The 16,805-nt window shown below is 60.6% G+C and overlaps 2 protein-coding genes across 2 annotated transcripts in view; both read right to left on the minus strand.

Moving 5' to 3' along the window:
- Positions 1-6,324: 6,324 nt before the first annotated feature.
- Positions 6,325-14,369, minus strand: SCAMP4 (secretory carrier membrane protein 4). Its single transcript, XM_006897986.1, has 8 exons — positions 14,211-14,369; positions 13,961-14,010; positions 13,761-13,900; positions 12,900-13,028; positions 12,595-12,751; positions 12,002-12,103; positions 8,433-8,550; positions 6,325-6,504 (listed from the first exon to the last, which is right to left on the minus strand). The coding sequence occupies exons 1-8, from the start codon at positions 14,367-14,369 to the stop codon at positions 6,325-6,327; spliced, it is 1,035 nt and encodes a 344-aa protein (XP_006898048.1).
- A 1,950-nt stretch (positions 14,370-16,319) lies between these two features.
- The window catches only part of ADAT3 (adenosine deaminase, tRNA-specific 3), a 1,094-nt gene continuing 608 nt past the window's right edge, over positions 16,320-16,805 (minus strand). Inside the window, exon 2 of the mRNA XM_006897987.1 lies at positions 16,320-16,805. Within this exon, the coding sequence (XP_006898049.1) occupies positions 16,320-16,805 (486 nt within the window).

Genomic DNA, 16,805 nt, shown 5'->3' on the forward strand with positions numbered 1-16,805 from the left:
GTTGTAAGGAGGGACCAGTCTGTGGAGAGGGACATCATGCTTGGGAGGGTGGAGGGACAGCGCAGGAGGGGAAGACCCTCTATGGGGTGGATTGATTCAGTGACTGGAGTGGGGGTGTCAGAGACAGTGTGATTGGCACAGGACAGAGCAGGGTTTAGGGCTGTTGTACACAGGGTTGCTATGAGTCGCAAGCGTCTCGACGGCACATAACAACAACAACACATCATCGTATTCGATCCCACTAACACAGGAGGAGATTGCCCCTTCCTCTCCAGCGGAGCAGCTGGTGGATTCGAACCATGCTCCTTTGTGATTACAGCGCAGCTTCTTGCCACTAGGCTACCAGAGCTCACGTATTCTGTTGCTTTAAGTGCCATCGAGTCGAGTACAGCCCTCTCCATGAACAACAGATCATAACTGGGGCCTTCTGTTCTGCCCCAGTGGGACGGGAGGGGTTTACAAGAAGGTTTAAACCCACTTGGTGACCAGGGAGGGTGGAGCACAACTGCCCGGTGGGGGTCCCCAAGGCTGAGATCTTAGGGGAGAATGGCTCCCCCTTCTTCCTTGGAGAGGTTCAGGAGCTCAAACTGTGTGGTGAGAGGTGGAGCACTGCTGCACGCCCAGGGCTCAGCTGGCAGGCCAAAGGAGTAGGAGGCCTCTGTGGCCCTCAAGGTGTCCCATCAGGGCCATGTGCCCGTCACCCTGAGTCTCCTTGGCTTGGGGGCGTGACAGGTGGGCAAGTGAACCGACTGAGCGGCTCCAAGCAGGAAAAGCAGGCGAGCAGCTTCATCGGGAGGAAGTCCATGGCCTTGGCACCCGTCCCAGGGGGCATGGCTGTTAGAGGGCCCAACACTGATGGCTTTCAGCAATGTCCTGCTTCTGGGCTGCATCCTGTCTCTGCATCTGTTCCGTCTGCGTGCTGAGCAAATCAGGACTTTGTGAAGAATCTTTATGAAGAATGTGGCATCAGAGTTGAAGGAAGACTCATGAACAACCGTGCTGCTGACAGACAGGAGACTTGAGGCACTTGCCGCAGGATCATGAACTGCTGCCTTCGACATGAATCATCTCAACGGCAAGAAAACAAAAATCCCCACCACTGGGCCAATGGGCCGCCTCATGACAGATGGAGAGAAGACTGAAACTGCCAATGATTTCAGCGCCTGTCAGCAGTCAGGAGATCAGAGGTAGAGCGTTGGGAAGCCCACCATGAGGGCAAAGCAATGTCGTCCGTGTAAAGACCAAGGTGCCCCTGATTCAAGCCATAGTCATTCTAACCACCGTGAGTCTGAGAGCTGGAGAGGAAATAAAGCTGACCTGAGCCGTGGTGAAGAGACCTGAGCATCTCATGTGCTGCCAGAACAGGTAAGTCTTGGAGGAAGTGTAACCAGTGCGCTTCTTGGGGTAAAGGATGGGGAAGTTTCATTTCACATGCTCTGGGCATGTTGACAGAAGGACTTGATGCTTGGAAAGGTGGGAGGTCAGCAAGAGAGAGAAGTCCATCAATGAGATGGACTCACATGGTGACTTCAGCAGCAGGCTCGGGTGTGTCAGACGATGAGGATGGTGAGGAAGGCACACGGGGGGCTCAGGAGTGTCAGATTATGAAGATGGCACGGGGCAGGACAGGGTGCAGATCTGTTCCCAGGGTCAGTAGGCGTCGTACCGGCCTTGACTCACTTAACAAAAACATCATCCCGCTGCCAGGACTGAGCCTGTGGGCCTGTCTGTGAGTCCACTCCGGCCACCAGGCATTGCAGTCCTGTTTATCGTGGCAAGGTGGCTGGGTGCCAGGCAATGGCTGGGGCAGCCGTCCACAGGCACATGGCAGGATGCTTTTGAGCTGTGGTGCTGGAGAAGAGTATTGAATGTACCATGGACTGCTAGGAAAACAGATTCATCCTGGAGGGGGTTAAACCAGGCTGCTCCTTGGAGGCAAGGATTCTGGGGCTTTGTCTGACATACTCTGGACAGGTTGTAAGGAGAGACAGGTCCTTGGAGAGGGACATCATACTTGGGAGGGTGAAGGGACAGCGCAGGAGGGGAAGGCCCTCTATGAGGTGGATTGATTCGGTGACTGGGGTAATCAGGATGGGAGACAGTGCGATTGGCACAAGACAGAGCAGAGTTTAGGGCTGTTGTACATAGGGTCGCTATGAGTCACAAGGGTCTCAACGGCACATAACAACAGAGCTTGGTGGCAGCCAGTCCAGGGAAGGGTACTTTTCATGGGTTCAGAGCGTGGTGTCCCACAGCTCCAGTGGAAAGGCTGCAGCTCTCCCACCCCTCTGCGTGCACGGCTCCAGTGCAGGAGGGGTGGCAAACGCTGGGCGGCTGGCGCACGACTATGTTCCCTGGTCGCTGGTTCGAATCCCACAGCCTTCTTTGGTCACAGTGTCAGCTTCTGGCTGCATGTGTGTCACCTGGTCTCATCCAGGCTCTGTCTTCTGAAAACCACCTTGGCTCTATGTCGTCCTTACCCTTTTAACGTGTTTCCTCAAGCTGTTTGAACAAGTGCTGGGTGAGGTGTGTGTCAGGTAGACGCCAGGCAGACGCCAGGGCACGGGGCGGAGGGCGAGGAGCAGGGCCCTTTCCTCCTGTTTCCCAACCCCTAGGATCCCACTCTCAGTCGTGGAGCTGTCCCTTGGACTCCTCGTTTCCTTCCTGCCTTGCTCGGGAAGTGGAGGGGCCGTGAGAGGAAGCCCCTCACCCAGGTGGACTCCCACGGTGACTGCAGCAGTGGGCCCGTGTCAGGGAGGAGGAGGACGGCGCAGACAGGACAGGGCGCAGCTCTGTTGCTAATAGGGTCACTGTGGGTCATACTTGACGTGACAGCCCCTAACAACAGCTCTGGTGGCCCAGTGGTAAGAAGCTGGACTGCAATCCCAAAGGCTTACAGTTCAAAGCCACCAGCTGCCCCACGGGAGAAAGGTGGGCTGTTTTCCGTGCGATTTGCTGCCTTTGAGAACCTGCTGGAGGGTCAGCTGAGTCTGTTCCGACTCGAAGGCACACACAGGAGGCAGCTCCCTAGGCGACCAGGGACACTTGCTGAGGTGGTCCCCTCTTCTGGAGCACAAGAGCCAGATCAACTACATTGGGCTGCAGAACTGAGGGGCATCTTGGGCTCTGGAACCCCTGGCCCCTGTGGTAGAACCCCCGCCCAGGGTAGTGAATTGAACTGTGCTCCCCTAAGAAAATGTTAAGGTTCCTGGGAATGTGACCTTGTTGGGAAAGTCTCTGAAAGAAGTCAGAAATATCAACAAGGCCAGCAATGTGCAGGTCCACCAGGGGCTGGACGAGGAAGGCTCTCCCCAGGACCTCTCACCTCCAGGGACCGAGGCCCTGCTCCCACCCTGCTGGCTGACGTGCTGGCCTCTGGAGCTGAGAGCATCCCTGCAGTGCTGAGCTCTCTGCCTCATCAGAGCACCCCCAGGCTGCTTTTCTGGGCATCCTCATACGACCTGGGGTCTTCACGGGCTTCCTGGGCTCTGGGAGCCGTGGAGGAAGCTGCTTCACAACTCCTGGGTGGTCTTCCTCCTGTGCCAAAGCCAATGCCAGTACAGCTGTCCCCCACAAGGCACTCAAGAGAGTGCGGGTTCTTCAGCAAAGTGCTGAGTACAGTGGGGACTGCGAAGGCCAGTTCCAGGGCCAAGGAGCACCCCATGGCAGACACCCCAAACAGGTCTTCACATTGCAATGGGTTTTCCTAGGGACTTCAGGCTCCTGAGAGCTGGCAGCTTGTGCCTCATCCTTCACCGAGACACCCCTTCTCAGAGTCTTGATGGGTTCCTGGGCCTCGGGGGACCTGGACACACAGAATCTGGGCCAGCACTGGAGGGAGGGAGCGAAGCCAGGACAGACACAGGAAGGAGTCCCCCAAAGGACAGCAGCTGAGAATGGTGCTGGACACACCAGGGCAGCATGCAGCGAGGCTCTGTGAGAAGAGCATGATCTCCAAGTGAGAAGGGAAACCACAGGAAATGATCTATAAAGGAGAAAAGATGCAAACAGATGGGGGCAGCTCAGAACCAAAACTGAGCAGATGACCCTGGCCTGCCTTCTCCTCACAGGGGCACAGAGGGAACCATCAGGGCAATGACCAGGACAGAGGGAGGGGTCGCTGTGGCCTTCAGGGCCAAGCCTGGCCTTCAGCCAATGCCCACGCAACTGACCAGCCCAAATTCATGTGTGAACAAGGAGTCCGTCCTCCTGCGGCTTACAGAGCACTCGTCAATCCGAAAGCCATAACAGTAAAACAAAATGACACAAAGTAAACAGAAAGGGACAGAATTTTAAAGACAGTAAAAAAAAAGGTATAGATTTTTAAACAGTAAATTGATACAGTAAATGCAAAGGAAATGTCAACTAAAATGGATTAAATGCCAGCTACAAGTGATTAACAAGCATAACGAGATTTCCTAAAAATGGGATACAGTGAAATCTGAACATGTAAAACACAAAAAATAACTAGGAAGGATAAAATAAAGCATGTATGTTAAGAAAACAACATAGAAACTTAAATGAAAATTCAACACACGAAATAAAGCCCATGAGTGGAGAAGAGAAGCCCGGTGCATTGTGGGCGGGCAGCTGAGCAGCCAACGTCTCTGGCGGTTCAAACCCACGGCAGCTCTGCAGGAGAGACGCCCCATCTTCTCCCCCGTGACTCACAGCCCAAAACCCCGAGTGGCCCGGGACGTGCGGTGCCCTGCTTCTCCATCCCCATGCTGGCCACCTGCAGCCCGTGGGAGCGCCGACCTGCACCCCACAGAGGTGCTGGAAGCACCCGTGAGGGTGGCCAGCCGCTGGCCCAGCCCTCGCGCTATTCTAATGTCCACTTGAGTCGCGTCACCCTCGCCCCATGAACAAGTCTGTTTGTTCAACACCAGCTAGAAGGGTTTCTGGTTCTGTGCTGGCTGGCTTTTTTCTCTGTTAACATATGATCATAGTGACAGGTTGTTTCAGAGAAAAAGGAGCCTTCCCTGCACCGCCCGGCGGGGAACAGCCTGGTTTCCGCCCAGGGACCGGCGGAAGTGGCCCTGGGCGTGACTGACTCCTAGGGCGCTGGGCAGCACCGGGCAGAGGACAGTGCCACTCTGCGGACAAGGCCAGCTCAGTCCTGCACTGTGCTGTGGAGGCGGGTCCCCATGCCACCACTTCGGTGGGCAGCGCACACAGGCTCACTGGCGCATGTGCACACACGTGCGTGGTCACACGACTTGCAGGGACACGCACGCGTGCACGACCACAGCTACCACACACAGCGTGATGCAAAGAGGGTGTTTATTCCAGGAGAACTCATGTAACAAAAGACCAGAACCTAACAAAGGTGCGGTACAAGCGCGGGCAGGAGGGGCCTGGCCACCGAGGCACGTCCACCACACTGGGCGCGGCCACCTCTGGACCTCCACATCCTCAGACACCGGCCAGGCCATCTCTGGACACAGAAGCACAGGCAGCCCCTGGGGAAGGCGGGCACAGGGACAGTCCCTGCGACTGGGCAGGCCTATGGGGACAGAACCACTGAGGTCTGGAAGGACCGCGGTTCAGGGGTCAGTGTGGCAGCTGTGCGGACGGTTACAGGGTTCAGGATGGGTGGGGTACGGCCCACCTGCTCCCCAAGCAGACCCCGACCTTGGAGGGGGGAGCAGCTGTGCTCCACGTCCTCACCCCCCGTCGGGCGCTGGCTCTGACTCCCCGGTAAGGCACGGATTCTCGTCTGGGGGATGCTCTCCCACACCAGCTCCCGGCAAGGTCACAGCCCCGAGCTTCTGTGGCCCGTGACAGACACATCCCCAACGCACGCTCTCACCCCACAGTCTATGTTCCCGGTGTTCTCAGGGCAGGCAGTGGATGGCACAGCGGACAGCCAAGGCCCCTTCTGCCCAGGGAGCCCACCTGGTGCTCTGGCTACAGCACAGAGGAACCGGATGCCACCTGTTGGGGTCGGCTCCTGGCTTCAGGGCTAAGGCCTGTTCTGTCAAAGGCGGAGGGGTGAACACGGCACTGGGGGTTCTCGGCTGTGGAAGGGGTCCCATTAGTCAGCACCCTGCAACCTTGGTGCGAAAGCGATAAAGACAGTACAGGCTGCTGCAGGGCACGAGGGGGTCCCCCTGGCTGGAGCCCACTCCTGTGAGAAGAACATGGTACAGCCCCCTAAACCTCCCATGGCCAGTGGCCTGGTGGGGAGACCCCAACTCACACCCTAGTGGGACCAGTGGCCACTGGAGAGGGCATGGAGCTGCCTCCCAGGGGACTGTGGGGACAGATCCCAGGACCCAGCAGTACCCTGCAGCCAGGGTGGGGAGGCAGGACTGGGGTCCCTCAGGGCCACTGGCCCCCGCCGCCCGGGTAGCTGGGCACAGTGGGATACTCGGGCAGGCTGTTGCCCGAGAAGTTGTTGTACTGGGCCTCTCGGGACGGTGGATTCCGCCATGCGCCTGTGTTCCACTCCGTCTGTGCCTTCTCGAAGCTTCCTCCACCCCCTCGGTAGATCCTGTGAACCTGAGGGAGAGAGGGACAGCATGAGTTAGGACAGAGGCCACATACTCCCAGGTCACAGCATTCTACTCACAAAGGTGACAGGACCTTCAAGGAGGCCAGACAATCCCTGTCCTCAGGGCCTCCCTGCCCCGTGTGGGGACAGATAACCCGTAAGGCGCCAAACCACACACCTGCGGCGGTCAAGTCCACTTGCCCAGCGGCCTGGAGGACCTTCGGAGAGCAGACTCCTCACGTCCTCCCTCAGAACGGCGGTGGGCTTGGACTGCTCACCTGTTGGCTGGCTCCGAGCACCTGAACACTGCCTGGGCCGGGCTCCCTCAACAAGGGCCCTGCGTGCACCAGACAGAAGGCCCGCCAGTCTCCCTCCTCCAGCTAAGTGTTCTGTCACGGCAGAAACGGGGCTGGTTCTGGTGACCCACTGGGCGGCGCACTCTGCCCCTGGAGTCCCCTTCCTCAGTAGACGCTGGTGTGTCACACACTGTGAGGGTCTACCGCTGGGTGTGACTGTCCCTGGGACCCTGACACTGGCCCCATCGTGTGAGGCCCAGGAGACCGGGCTCCGGGGAATCTTGTCCTGGATCTCCTGCGTCACCAACAACTTTGGTTTCTGGTGGTTTCTGGCTGGACACCTTCCCCTGTGGTTGAAGTTCATGACCGGAACCAGGCACTTCTTTCTGGATCAGACCTGGGATCCACCTGGACTCAGAGGCCTCTTCCAGTAACTTCCTAACCTATTCTCCCGCCCTCCTTCCAGTCACCCCCGCAGGGCTGTCTTCCTGGACCGTGGAGCTCACCTGCCTGTGACCTGGGCTGGGTGCCCCCAGCATGATGTCTGCAGGACGCTCCAGGGGACAGGCGTTCTGTCCCTGAGCGTGACTGTGGTCACAGATCTTCTCTGATGTAACCACCCACGCACGTCGGCTCATGCCCAGACCCAGCAAATAGTGCCCGAGCAGCAAGAGCACCATGTGGACAGAGCTGGGACCAGAGTGAAGTGACCACAAGCCCAGGGACCCCTGGGGCCCCGGAAGCCTCTGGGGGAGCACAGCCCGGCCGGGGCCCTGCATTCAGACCCTCATCTCCAGCATCTGCTGTCTGAAGCTGCCTGCTTCTAGGCACTTAGTACAGCGGCCCCGAGAGTGCAGCCTGGCATCTGCAGGAGGCGCCCACTGAGCTGGCCCTGACCTCAGTGGACACACTGCCCAGTCCTGCACTGTCCCCATGAAGGAGCTGATCTAGCCGATCCTCAGCCTGCCCACTGCCGCTCTCAGCTGACGGCCAGGCATTTCCTCCTGCTCTGCCCAGAAGGAGCCCCACTGAAAGCAGCCTGGCACCCTAACAACAACCAGCATTTGCTGAAGGACAGGCCGTGGCCGTGTGTGAGGGGCCTGGCTGTCAATGTCCACTGCACCCCCAGTGGACATGCCAACGTGGTGGCCTGAGCACCCTCACGCCTCGGTCCTGCCTTCAGACAGTGTCCGGGAGACTGACCCCTGCTGCTTCGCCAAACCACACCCTCCCAACACCCACGAAGACTGGCCCCCCTGCCTCCCTGCACCACGTCCTCAGCGCCCGGAGCACTGCTGGCACGGTGTCTGCAAACACTGTGTGCGGCTCTCGGGGACCAGACGTGTTCCCAGCTCACACGGTCCTGGAGCCCAAAAGCAGCTGTGTGTGGCCAGGACTGAGGTCTATCAGCATCACAGAAGCTGAAACCTGGGCCTGGTGGTGCCCAGTGAGCCCAGGACGTGTAAAAGCTCCCCCGCCATGTCCTGCCATCCACCCCTCCTTGGAAGAAGGCCTCAGGTGTGAGGGCAGGTCTCTGACTTGACCTCCCCGCTGGGTTACGAGGCCCCAGTCGGCTTCTCAGTCGGGTCCTGAACCAGCCGAGCCGAGCCACCCGGGACCACGGGGCCCTGAGCACGTACCTTCAAGAGCATCACGGCCATCGCGAAGGCCGACACGGAGAACAGGACGGCCGGGAACAGCATGAGCACAGCGGCCCAGACGCTGGTCCGGAAGAAGTTGATGGCCGCCAGCCAGCCACTGCAGGAGGGAGGGCAGAGCGCGCGTGGGTCCGGGTCCCTTGGTGGACGGGACAACTGGGAGATGGAACCCCTGGAGGACGGGACCCCCGGCGGACGGGACCCCCGGTGGATGGGACCCCTGGCAGGGACCCCTGGCGGATGTGACCCTTGGCGGACGTGACCCCTGGCGGATATGACCCTGGTGGACGTGACCCCTGGCGGATATGACCCCTGGTGGACGTGACCCCTGGCGGATATGACCCCTGGTGGACGTGACCCCTGGCAGATATGACCCCTGGTGGATGGGACCCCTGGCAGATGGGACCCTCGGCGGATGTGACCCCTGGTGGACAGGACAATTGTCCTCCAGGGTAGCCACCCAGTGAGATGAGGCCAGCAGAGGTGCACAGTGAGACCACCATGCACATGCAGTGACATGCAGACCCCCAGTGAAGAGACACACTGGATGAGGGGGCTACTCAAGCACCCCATGTCAGGGACCTCGGACCCCATGGGAGAGGGACTCCCCTGGGAAGAAGGTGCAGAGGGAGCCACCTGAGGGGTGAGGCCCCCTCTCTCCCCTAAGAAGCAGTGACTTCTACCTGGGAGAGGACACAGACGTGAGTAGACCACGTCCACCCACTGGCCCCCATGAGAAAGGCCTTCTGAGCCGTGAACAAAGGGCCCTGGGGGCCCTTCTGGGGGTCATACAGGCCGTGAAGCACATAACACGAGCCACACATGGACCCGAGCCCATCGCCCAAGGATCCTGGCCGCTCTCGGCAGGCGACAGGACGGGACAGGTCTCACCCACCATGGGGCTGCTGAGGCTGTAAACCTTTCCCGACTGTCCCACCAACCGTCCACCTTGGGTCAGCAGCCCCACACTTCAGGGTCCTTCACTGCATGTTAAGGAACCAACAAAGAGGAGGGACAGTGTGGCTGACCAGCAGGTGACCACAGACCCTGTGACGCCTGCTTGTCATGAGGATTCTCTGGGGATGTCCGCTGTCCACCCACTCCCCGGGCATCCCGGGTCCGCACGAGCAGTGTGTGGACTAGAAATAGGGGCATTCGGGATTGCCCTCAAACCACGTGGTTCAAAGTTCAGGACCCCTGAAAAGAACAGTAACGAGTAACAGTCTCACTCCCCAGAACCGAGGCCACACACACCCACAGACAAAGATGCGATCTCTGTCCACACGGCAAACTAGTGGCCAGCAAGAGGACCAAGACGGGGATGACCAGTGCCACAGGGTTAGCTCCAGACAGGCCACCAGTGAGAGGGGCACACGCCTGGAGTCCACGCTCAGAGTGTCCAGGTCAAAACAGGCCCCCAGTGAGAGGGCCACACGCCAGGGGCCACCCACACGTGCAGGTGCCCCGCTCGGGGAGATCAGCGAGAATGACGGGGCCAGGTGGGGATGTCTGCTGCTGGTGCAGGGGCTCTTTCTGGGGCGACAGGCTGAGTTTAGTCTTAGGACAGCCCCCTGATGGGCTGGGTGTTGGGCTGCTGGCCTGTGTGTTCAGCCCAGCAACACAGCGACGAGTGGGGGCTCCATGAAGTGAGAGGAAACTGGCAGAAACAAAAGCCCACCATACAAGTACGTGACCTCACCAGGGTTCTGGACCAACTGCTGACCAAGGGCGTGGTCACACACAACAGGAAGCCCAAAAAAGAAAAGATCAGAGTAGGGAACCCACTGAAGTCCCAACAAAGCCTGGAGCTCCAGCTGCCAACCAAAAGGTGGGGGGCTGGCCCCACCCAGGACAAAAGGTTGTCCCTGAACCCTGAGGCGCAGAGGTGAATGGTGAGGTGAAGTGAGGGGGAGGGGAGGGGAGGCAAGGGTTGAGGTGAGTTGTGGGGCGCAGCATGCACTGAGGGAAGGTAAAGCACTGCGCCCCACTCTAACTTCCCTGTAACTCCCAGAACGCCCACTCCTGGCTTCTCTAGTAAGGGACACCTGGGACACCTGAAGGTCACGTGTCTGCATGCTAACCCAAAGGTCAGGGCTCGGGGTCACCCAGGGGCTGAGAGGAGGCCTGGCAGTTGGCCCCATGAAGACCACCATGCCCTCCTCCATCAGCTCACCCCACGCACAGTGAGCCCGCAGGACGCGGGGCCCGCGGGACTGGTACCCCGCAGGACAGGGAGCCCAGCAGGAGCAGCTACAGCATCCCAGGACGGACAAGGCAGAGGGGCTCACAGGAGCACCTCACAAGGATGTGCACGCGACACCCCAACACGGGGTAGTGGGCACTCAGTGGACACGGTTCACCCAAGGACACCCCACGCTGCTCTGAGTGCTAAAACGTGCTCACACGCTGTGGACACACCGCCTGTAGGGGCTCGGCTCTGAGCAGAGAGTGAGTGAGAGACCCCGCTCAGTGAGATGGACTCACAATGGCTCCAACAACGGGCTGGGGCGAAGGTGACAGTCGGCTGACCAGGGGACAGAGCGGCCAGCAGCAAAGCCCCAAAGGACAGGGCCACACAGCCCCCCAGCGGTCAGTGGTGGAACTGCAGGCGGTCCTTCAGCAGAAAAGGTGTGGGGGTGTGGATGGGGGAGGTGTGTGTGGGGGTCTCTGCATTGGGACCACGATTATGGGGGTGGGGGTGAGGGTGTTAGGGTGAGGATTAGGGTATAGGTGTGTGTATGGGGTGTGTCTGTGTGTGTGTATGGGGTGTGGATTAGGAGAATGTGTTGGGGTGTGAATTAGGAATTAGGGTGTAGGTGTGTGTGTACGGGGTGTGGATGTGTGTCTGGTATCTGTGTGTGTAGGATGGTCTGGTACCTGTGGTGTCTGTGGCGTGTGTGTGTGTTTGGGTGGGGATTAGGAATCAGGGTGTGGGTGTGTGTATGGGGTGTGCCTGTTTGTGTTGGGGTGTGAATGTGTGTCTGGTGTATGCGTGTAGGATGGTTTGGTGTCTGTGGTGTCTGTGGCGCGCACGTGTGTGTGTGTGTTGGGGTGTGGATGTGTGTGTGTGTGTTGGGGTGTGGATGTGTATCTGGTGCCTGTCTGTACATGCAGGATGGTCTGGTGTCTGTGGTGCGCGCACGCGCGTGTGCGTAGGATGGCCTGGACCCCATCTGAAGGACTGCAGGTTGGGTCATGTCTCACAAGTACGGAGTGCTGGTCAGGGGCAGGATGGGGATAGAGGGGTCCCTGGGGTAGAGTGGGGACAGGTGGGGAGGGGCGACAGTATGGGGAGGGGGTGTCGGGTGGTAACGTGGGGAGCCCTGACACCCTGGTTGGCAGGTGAGGTGCTCTGGTCAGTCGTGGGGGCGCCCTGACCTGCAGTGGGGGTGCATGTGTAGTCTCACTGAAGATGCTGGCTGTTCACATAGGTGCAGGGAGTAGGATCGAGTCAGTTCCAGAAGCCAAGCCCAGCCAATCCTCCCAGCCGCTGGGACCCCTCAGCCCACCCATCACCTCTCCAAAACGAGGCTGCGGGGAGGCCTGCTTACCACGCGCCCCAGTTGGAGAAGCCGATGGCCTGAATGAACGTCAGGACGAACTGGGCCCCAAAGAGGAAGAAGAACGCCATGAAGTTAAAGGAGCTGTCGGCCCTGGGGGAGAACACACCTTTATTGAGGGGAAGGTGCTGTTACCGAGGACCTGCCTGGGGGTGGACAGCGTCCAGGGGAAGCCGGACACTGAGGGGAGGTGGTGAGGACAGAACTGCAGTCCTGACTGCTCAGTCCCCACTCAGGGACCCCACTCGGACACCACCTGGGTCAGACCTGGGCTCTGCAGGGTGTCCAGCGGCCCAGAACCCGATGGCTTTGGACACCTGTCGGCTGAGACCAGCCCACCTCAGTCTGAAGCAGGATGCCTTAGTCACATGTCCCCACTGACCACAGAGCTCCAGAGAGTCACGTTATCACAGGAGACCCAGCAACACACAGCAGACAGATGTGGCCTCGGCCAGCTCACTGCCCCCCACGCGCTGTGCTCCAGACCTGACCGGAAAGCTGCTACACTGGTGTGACGGGGCTGTCCCGGAGGGGCCGTACCCTGCTGACCTGGCCACAGCGTTTGCCCCCGGCCGCTGACTCACCGGAAGGCCTTGTAGACCGGCCGGAACCAGCAGACATAGCTGCAGGGGGAGAAGAGCAGGAGCCAGACGAAGGCCAGGCCGAAGTTGGCCCCGGAGCCACCGCCGATCCACCAGGCCAGGCAGGCGACGAGGTTCACCAGCAGCGTGAGGCAGTAAACTGCGGGCAGGCCCGGGGAGCGTGACTGAGTGCGGTGGGGCCACCATCCTCTCCCCCGCCCAGGCCAGGGGACAGTCGGGGCCGAGCCCAGCCCCAGAGCACCACCCGAGGCCCCCCAGTCCTGCAACGGCCCAGCGGCGGGGCTTACACAGCCACAGGCGGTAGATGCGCTTCACCAGAACCTGGTGCTCGATGGGGATCTCGTCGGAGAAGTTCTGGTAGAAGCAGGGCTTCAGGGGGATGAACTTGGGCAGCGGCGGGAAGTTGTTCTCTTTTTCTGCAGGAACACACACGGCAAGCCAAGATGAGGTGGGGACATGGGGGCTCAGAAAGGACCCTCACCAGACAGGACCCCCCAGAGAACCCTCATCAGAGAGGACCTCCATCCGAGAGGACCTGCCCCAGAGAGGACTCCCCGTGCTGGCCTCAGAGCCCGTGGACACAGAGCTGAATACAGCCAGCAGAAGGTGACACGGAGGGTCAGGTGACACGGAGGGTCAGGTGACATGGAGACCATCTAGAGGGAAATCCCGGATCATGGGGCCCTGTGCTCATGGGCTACTTATTCCAGGAAGGCAGGAGGTGGCAGCCACTGGCCTTGAAAACACAGGAGGGAACCCAGAGCCAAGCACTGAGGGTCCTAAAGCGAGGATGGCCTTCCCAAGTCCTGACGCATGACAGCCAGGGCGGCACAGTGGACGGGGTGGGGGGCCGGCCAAAGGGGGAGACTGTCCTCCAGCGCAGAGGTGAGGTGCTGGGCGTGTGGTAGGACGTGGCTCTGGGGAAATGGCACAGGAAATGAGCAGCCCAGGGGTCAGCGGCAGAGTGAAGTCAGGGGTCACAGTGGACTACTCTCAAAGGAAGGTGAGGGGGAAAGCCCTGCGGTGCAGGAGGCAGGCAAGAGGGAGGAAGTGCTGTGGCTGGAGGAGAGGAGTGGGCAGGGCGGTGGGGTCCTGGAGGGTGGACAGCAGGGGACAGGGGGCAGGCGAGGGCGCCGCCTGCTGGTTACCAGGAAAGCGGACATGAGTGGGGGGCACGGTGCTGGGGGGGGGCCCTCTCACGGCCCTTCTGCGTCCTGCGCTCTGAGCTGGTCCTGAGGGGGCCTGTCCCCAGTGCACAGAGCACAGGCCACCGTTGGGAGGGGACACTCTGAGGGCAGCGAAAGGGCCAAGCATGCTCCACGGCCTCCCGGGGACAAGGAGCACTCACCTGACATGTCTGCGCTGATCCACACGGAGCGGGGCTGAAGCCCAGCCCACCTGGAGGAGAGGATGGGGACAGTCAGGTCAGGAACGGGCAGCCCCCGAAAGTGCCCCAGCCTCCCCAGCATTCCAGACTCTCACTCTACGGCCTGCACATCTCAGCATGGCCCAGGCCACCCTCCCCTCAGGCCCTGTGGCTCTCAGTCAACTCAGAGCAGGTTCTGGGCACATCGCTCCTGCTGTGGGACCCCACGAACCTCTCCAGGCCGAGCCTCCTCCCCCTGGGGGCCGAACCTCCTCCCGCTGGGGGCCGAACCTCCTTCCCCCAGGGACCGAGCGTCCTCCTGGAGTCCCTCACACCTCACCCAGCCCAACCTGAGCGGCACCCCCAGCAGCACCCACACTGAGGTCCCCATTCTCTGCCCACAGGGCCACCCTGCCATGACACAGGGCCGAAGCCTTCAGGAACTGAGCAGGTGGACTCGGCAGTTTCAAGAATGGGTGGACTGAGGGGGTGGGGTAGTCCAGATAACTCCAGGCTCTCCTCTCTGGAGGGGCTCTCACACCCCTCTATTCAGGGTGAGTGGGCCAAGATGGAAACTACTGTCACCCCTGCCGAGTACCCTCCTTTCCTTCCCATGGGCCCACCCTCACCTGGTCGCCCCCCCCCCCCCCCCCCCCCCCCCCCCCCCCATTTGCTCCTCTCCTTGAAAAGCAAAAGAAAAACTCCCTCATTGGTCCCCCCCCCCCCCCAGCCCAGTCCCCTCCATGCACTATGTCAGAGTCGGTGCTCACACTCCCCCCTTAAGGTGGTCCTCAGACCTTCCTCCTCTGGGGGCGATGCTCCCACACACCCCGTCCCCTCCCCTCCTTGAGGTGGTCCTCAGACCTCCCCTTATCTGGAGGCAATGCTCACCCCCTCCTTGAGATGGTACTTAGAACCTCGATGTGGATGGGGTGCTCCCACACACCCCGTCCTCTCCTCCCTCCCCCCATGAGGTAGTACTCAGACCCCCCACACACGTGGAGGCGGTGATCCCACACAGGCCATGCCCTCCCCCTTCTCTAGGCGGTCGTCAGACACCCCTATGTGGAGGTGGTGCTCCCACACACGCCACCCTTGCAGCTGATCTCTGCAGGCAGAGCTGGGGAGAGGAAGGTGCCCTGGACTACCCCCCAAGTCTAGGGCTCCTCACAGCCTTTGCAGCACACAGAATTGCTGGTGGCACTTGGCATCTGCCTGACTGAGGCCTGACTCCTGCCTGGAAGTGGACATGAGCTCTATCTTCACAGTCCTGGAGGCATCCACCCCCTGCGGGACCCTGTCTCTGCTCCTGAGGACACACACGAGGGGCTTCAAGGGGCCTCTAGGGTCAGGTGGCATCAGACGCAGCAACCTAGCGGCACACCAGCTCCCGTGGGACTGCCAGCTGGAACAGCCAGCACCCCGGAGCCTGACGGCAAAGAACGGCTGTGCAGACCCCACCCCCGCAGCACAGTGGCACCTGGGACCTGGCAGCAGGCAGGATGCACGCAGACGCTTCCAGCAACACACTCGAGCCTGTCACTTGTTTTATTTCCACACAGCAAACACCTGAGACAAAGGGGATGTGGTCACAGGCCACAGTGACATCAGGGACTCGGGGTGACACTCTAGACGGGGCTGAGAACAAGCCAGTGCCAGGTGCTCCACACCCGATGGTCCAGGAGGCGCAATCCTATAGAGACTGGCCCCAAAGTCACTGCATGACCAGCAAGGGCAGCGGACTGCAGGACACAAGTGCCCAGCACACAGGGGATGGGGTTGGGGGAGTCAGGGTTTCCAGGTGGTCTGTGATGAAGCAGGTCTGTACATGCTGGTGACTGACGGACAGACGGAGGCTGAGTGTGGAGAGGCAGGTGGGGCTCTCTCGGGGTTGCCATCTGTCAGGTGCATTAACCCTGAGGACGACCCAGCAGAAAGGCATCCACGGACCACGGGCAGCAACAGACATGGGAGAGGTGCCGCACAACCTGCTTGAAGACACATCCCCGGAGGCCTCGCAGTGCACCTAGACTGAAGACATATCCCAGGAGTCTAAGATGGGGTGCTCCCCGGAGGCCTCGCAGTGCGCCCAGACTGAAGACACATCCCTGGGGTCTCGGATGGGGTGCTCCCTGAAGGCCTTGCAGTGCGCCCAGACTGCAGACACATCCCTGGGGTCTCGGATGGGGTGCTCCCCGGAGGCCTCGCAGTGGGCCCACACTGAAGACAAATTCCAAGAGTCTCAGATGGGGTGCTCCCTGAAGGCCTTGCAGTGCGCCTAGACTGAAGACATACTCCTGGGGTCTCAGGTGGGGTGCTCTCCGGAGGCCTGGTAATGGGCCTAGATGTCAGGGTCCAGCCGGTGACACTGGTCCTCCAGCACACCACGGAACACCAGGAAGCGGTGGTTGAGGTCCGGCCGTGCGTGAAGGCGGAAGCGCGTGCCCAGTGCACCGTCGGGCGAGGGTGCCCCATAGAAGACCCTGCGGATGCGAGCGTGCACGAGGGCCATGGCGCACATGACACAGGGCTCGCGGGTGATGTAGAGGTCGTAGCCGGTGCACACGTAGGGGAGCCCGTCCTCATCATCCTCGGCTTCGGTGTCCAGCTTCCGGACAACGCCCGGCCTCACGGTCAGGGGGGAAGCAGGCGGCTCAAAGGAGCAAGCGGGGTGGGCGGTGAGGTCGTGGGCGCCGCGGCCTTGGCCCTGGGCCACCAGGTCCACGCAAACCATGGTGGCGTGCAACAGGGGACTGGTGGCACTGCTGCAGTCGTGCCCGGTGGCCAGCACGCGGCCCGAGCCCGGGTCTACCACCACGGCGCCCAC

Source organism: Elephantulus edwardii, unplaced genomic scaffold, assembly GCF_000299155.1.
Source record: "Elephantulus edwardii isolate Elephantulus edwardi_28Jun2011 unplaced genomic scaffold, EleEdw1.0 scaffold00217, whole genome shotgun sequence".
Classification (NCBI taxonomy): Eukaryota; Metazoa; Chordata; class Mammalia; order Macroscelidea; family Macroscelididae; genus Elephantulus; species Elephantulus edwardii.

Bases quoted from the DNA above. Each gene is read 5' to 3' on its own strand.
- SCAMP4 (XM_006897986.1), bottom strand. From the start codon at position 14,369: ATGGGGACCTCAGTGTGGGTGCTGCTGGGGGTGCCGCTCAGGTTGGGC. The intron at 13,901-13,960 runs GTGAGTGCTCCT...CGCTGCCCTCAG, and splicing joins GATCAGCGCAGACATGTCAG to AGTGTCCCCTCCCAACGGTG. The intron at 8,551-12,001 runs GTAAGCAGGCCT...TCCCTCCTGCAG, and splicing joins TTCTCCAACTGGGGCGCGTG to TGGCTGGCTGGCGGCCATCA.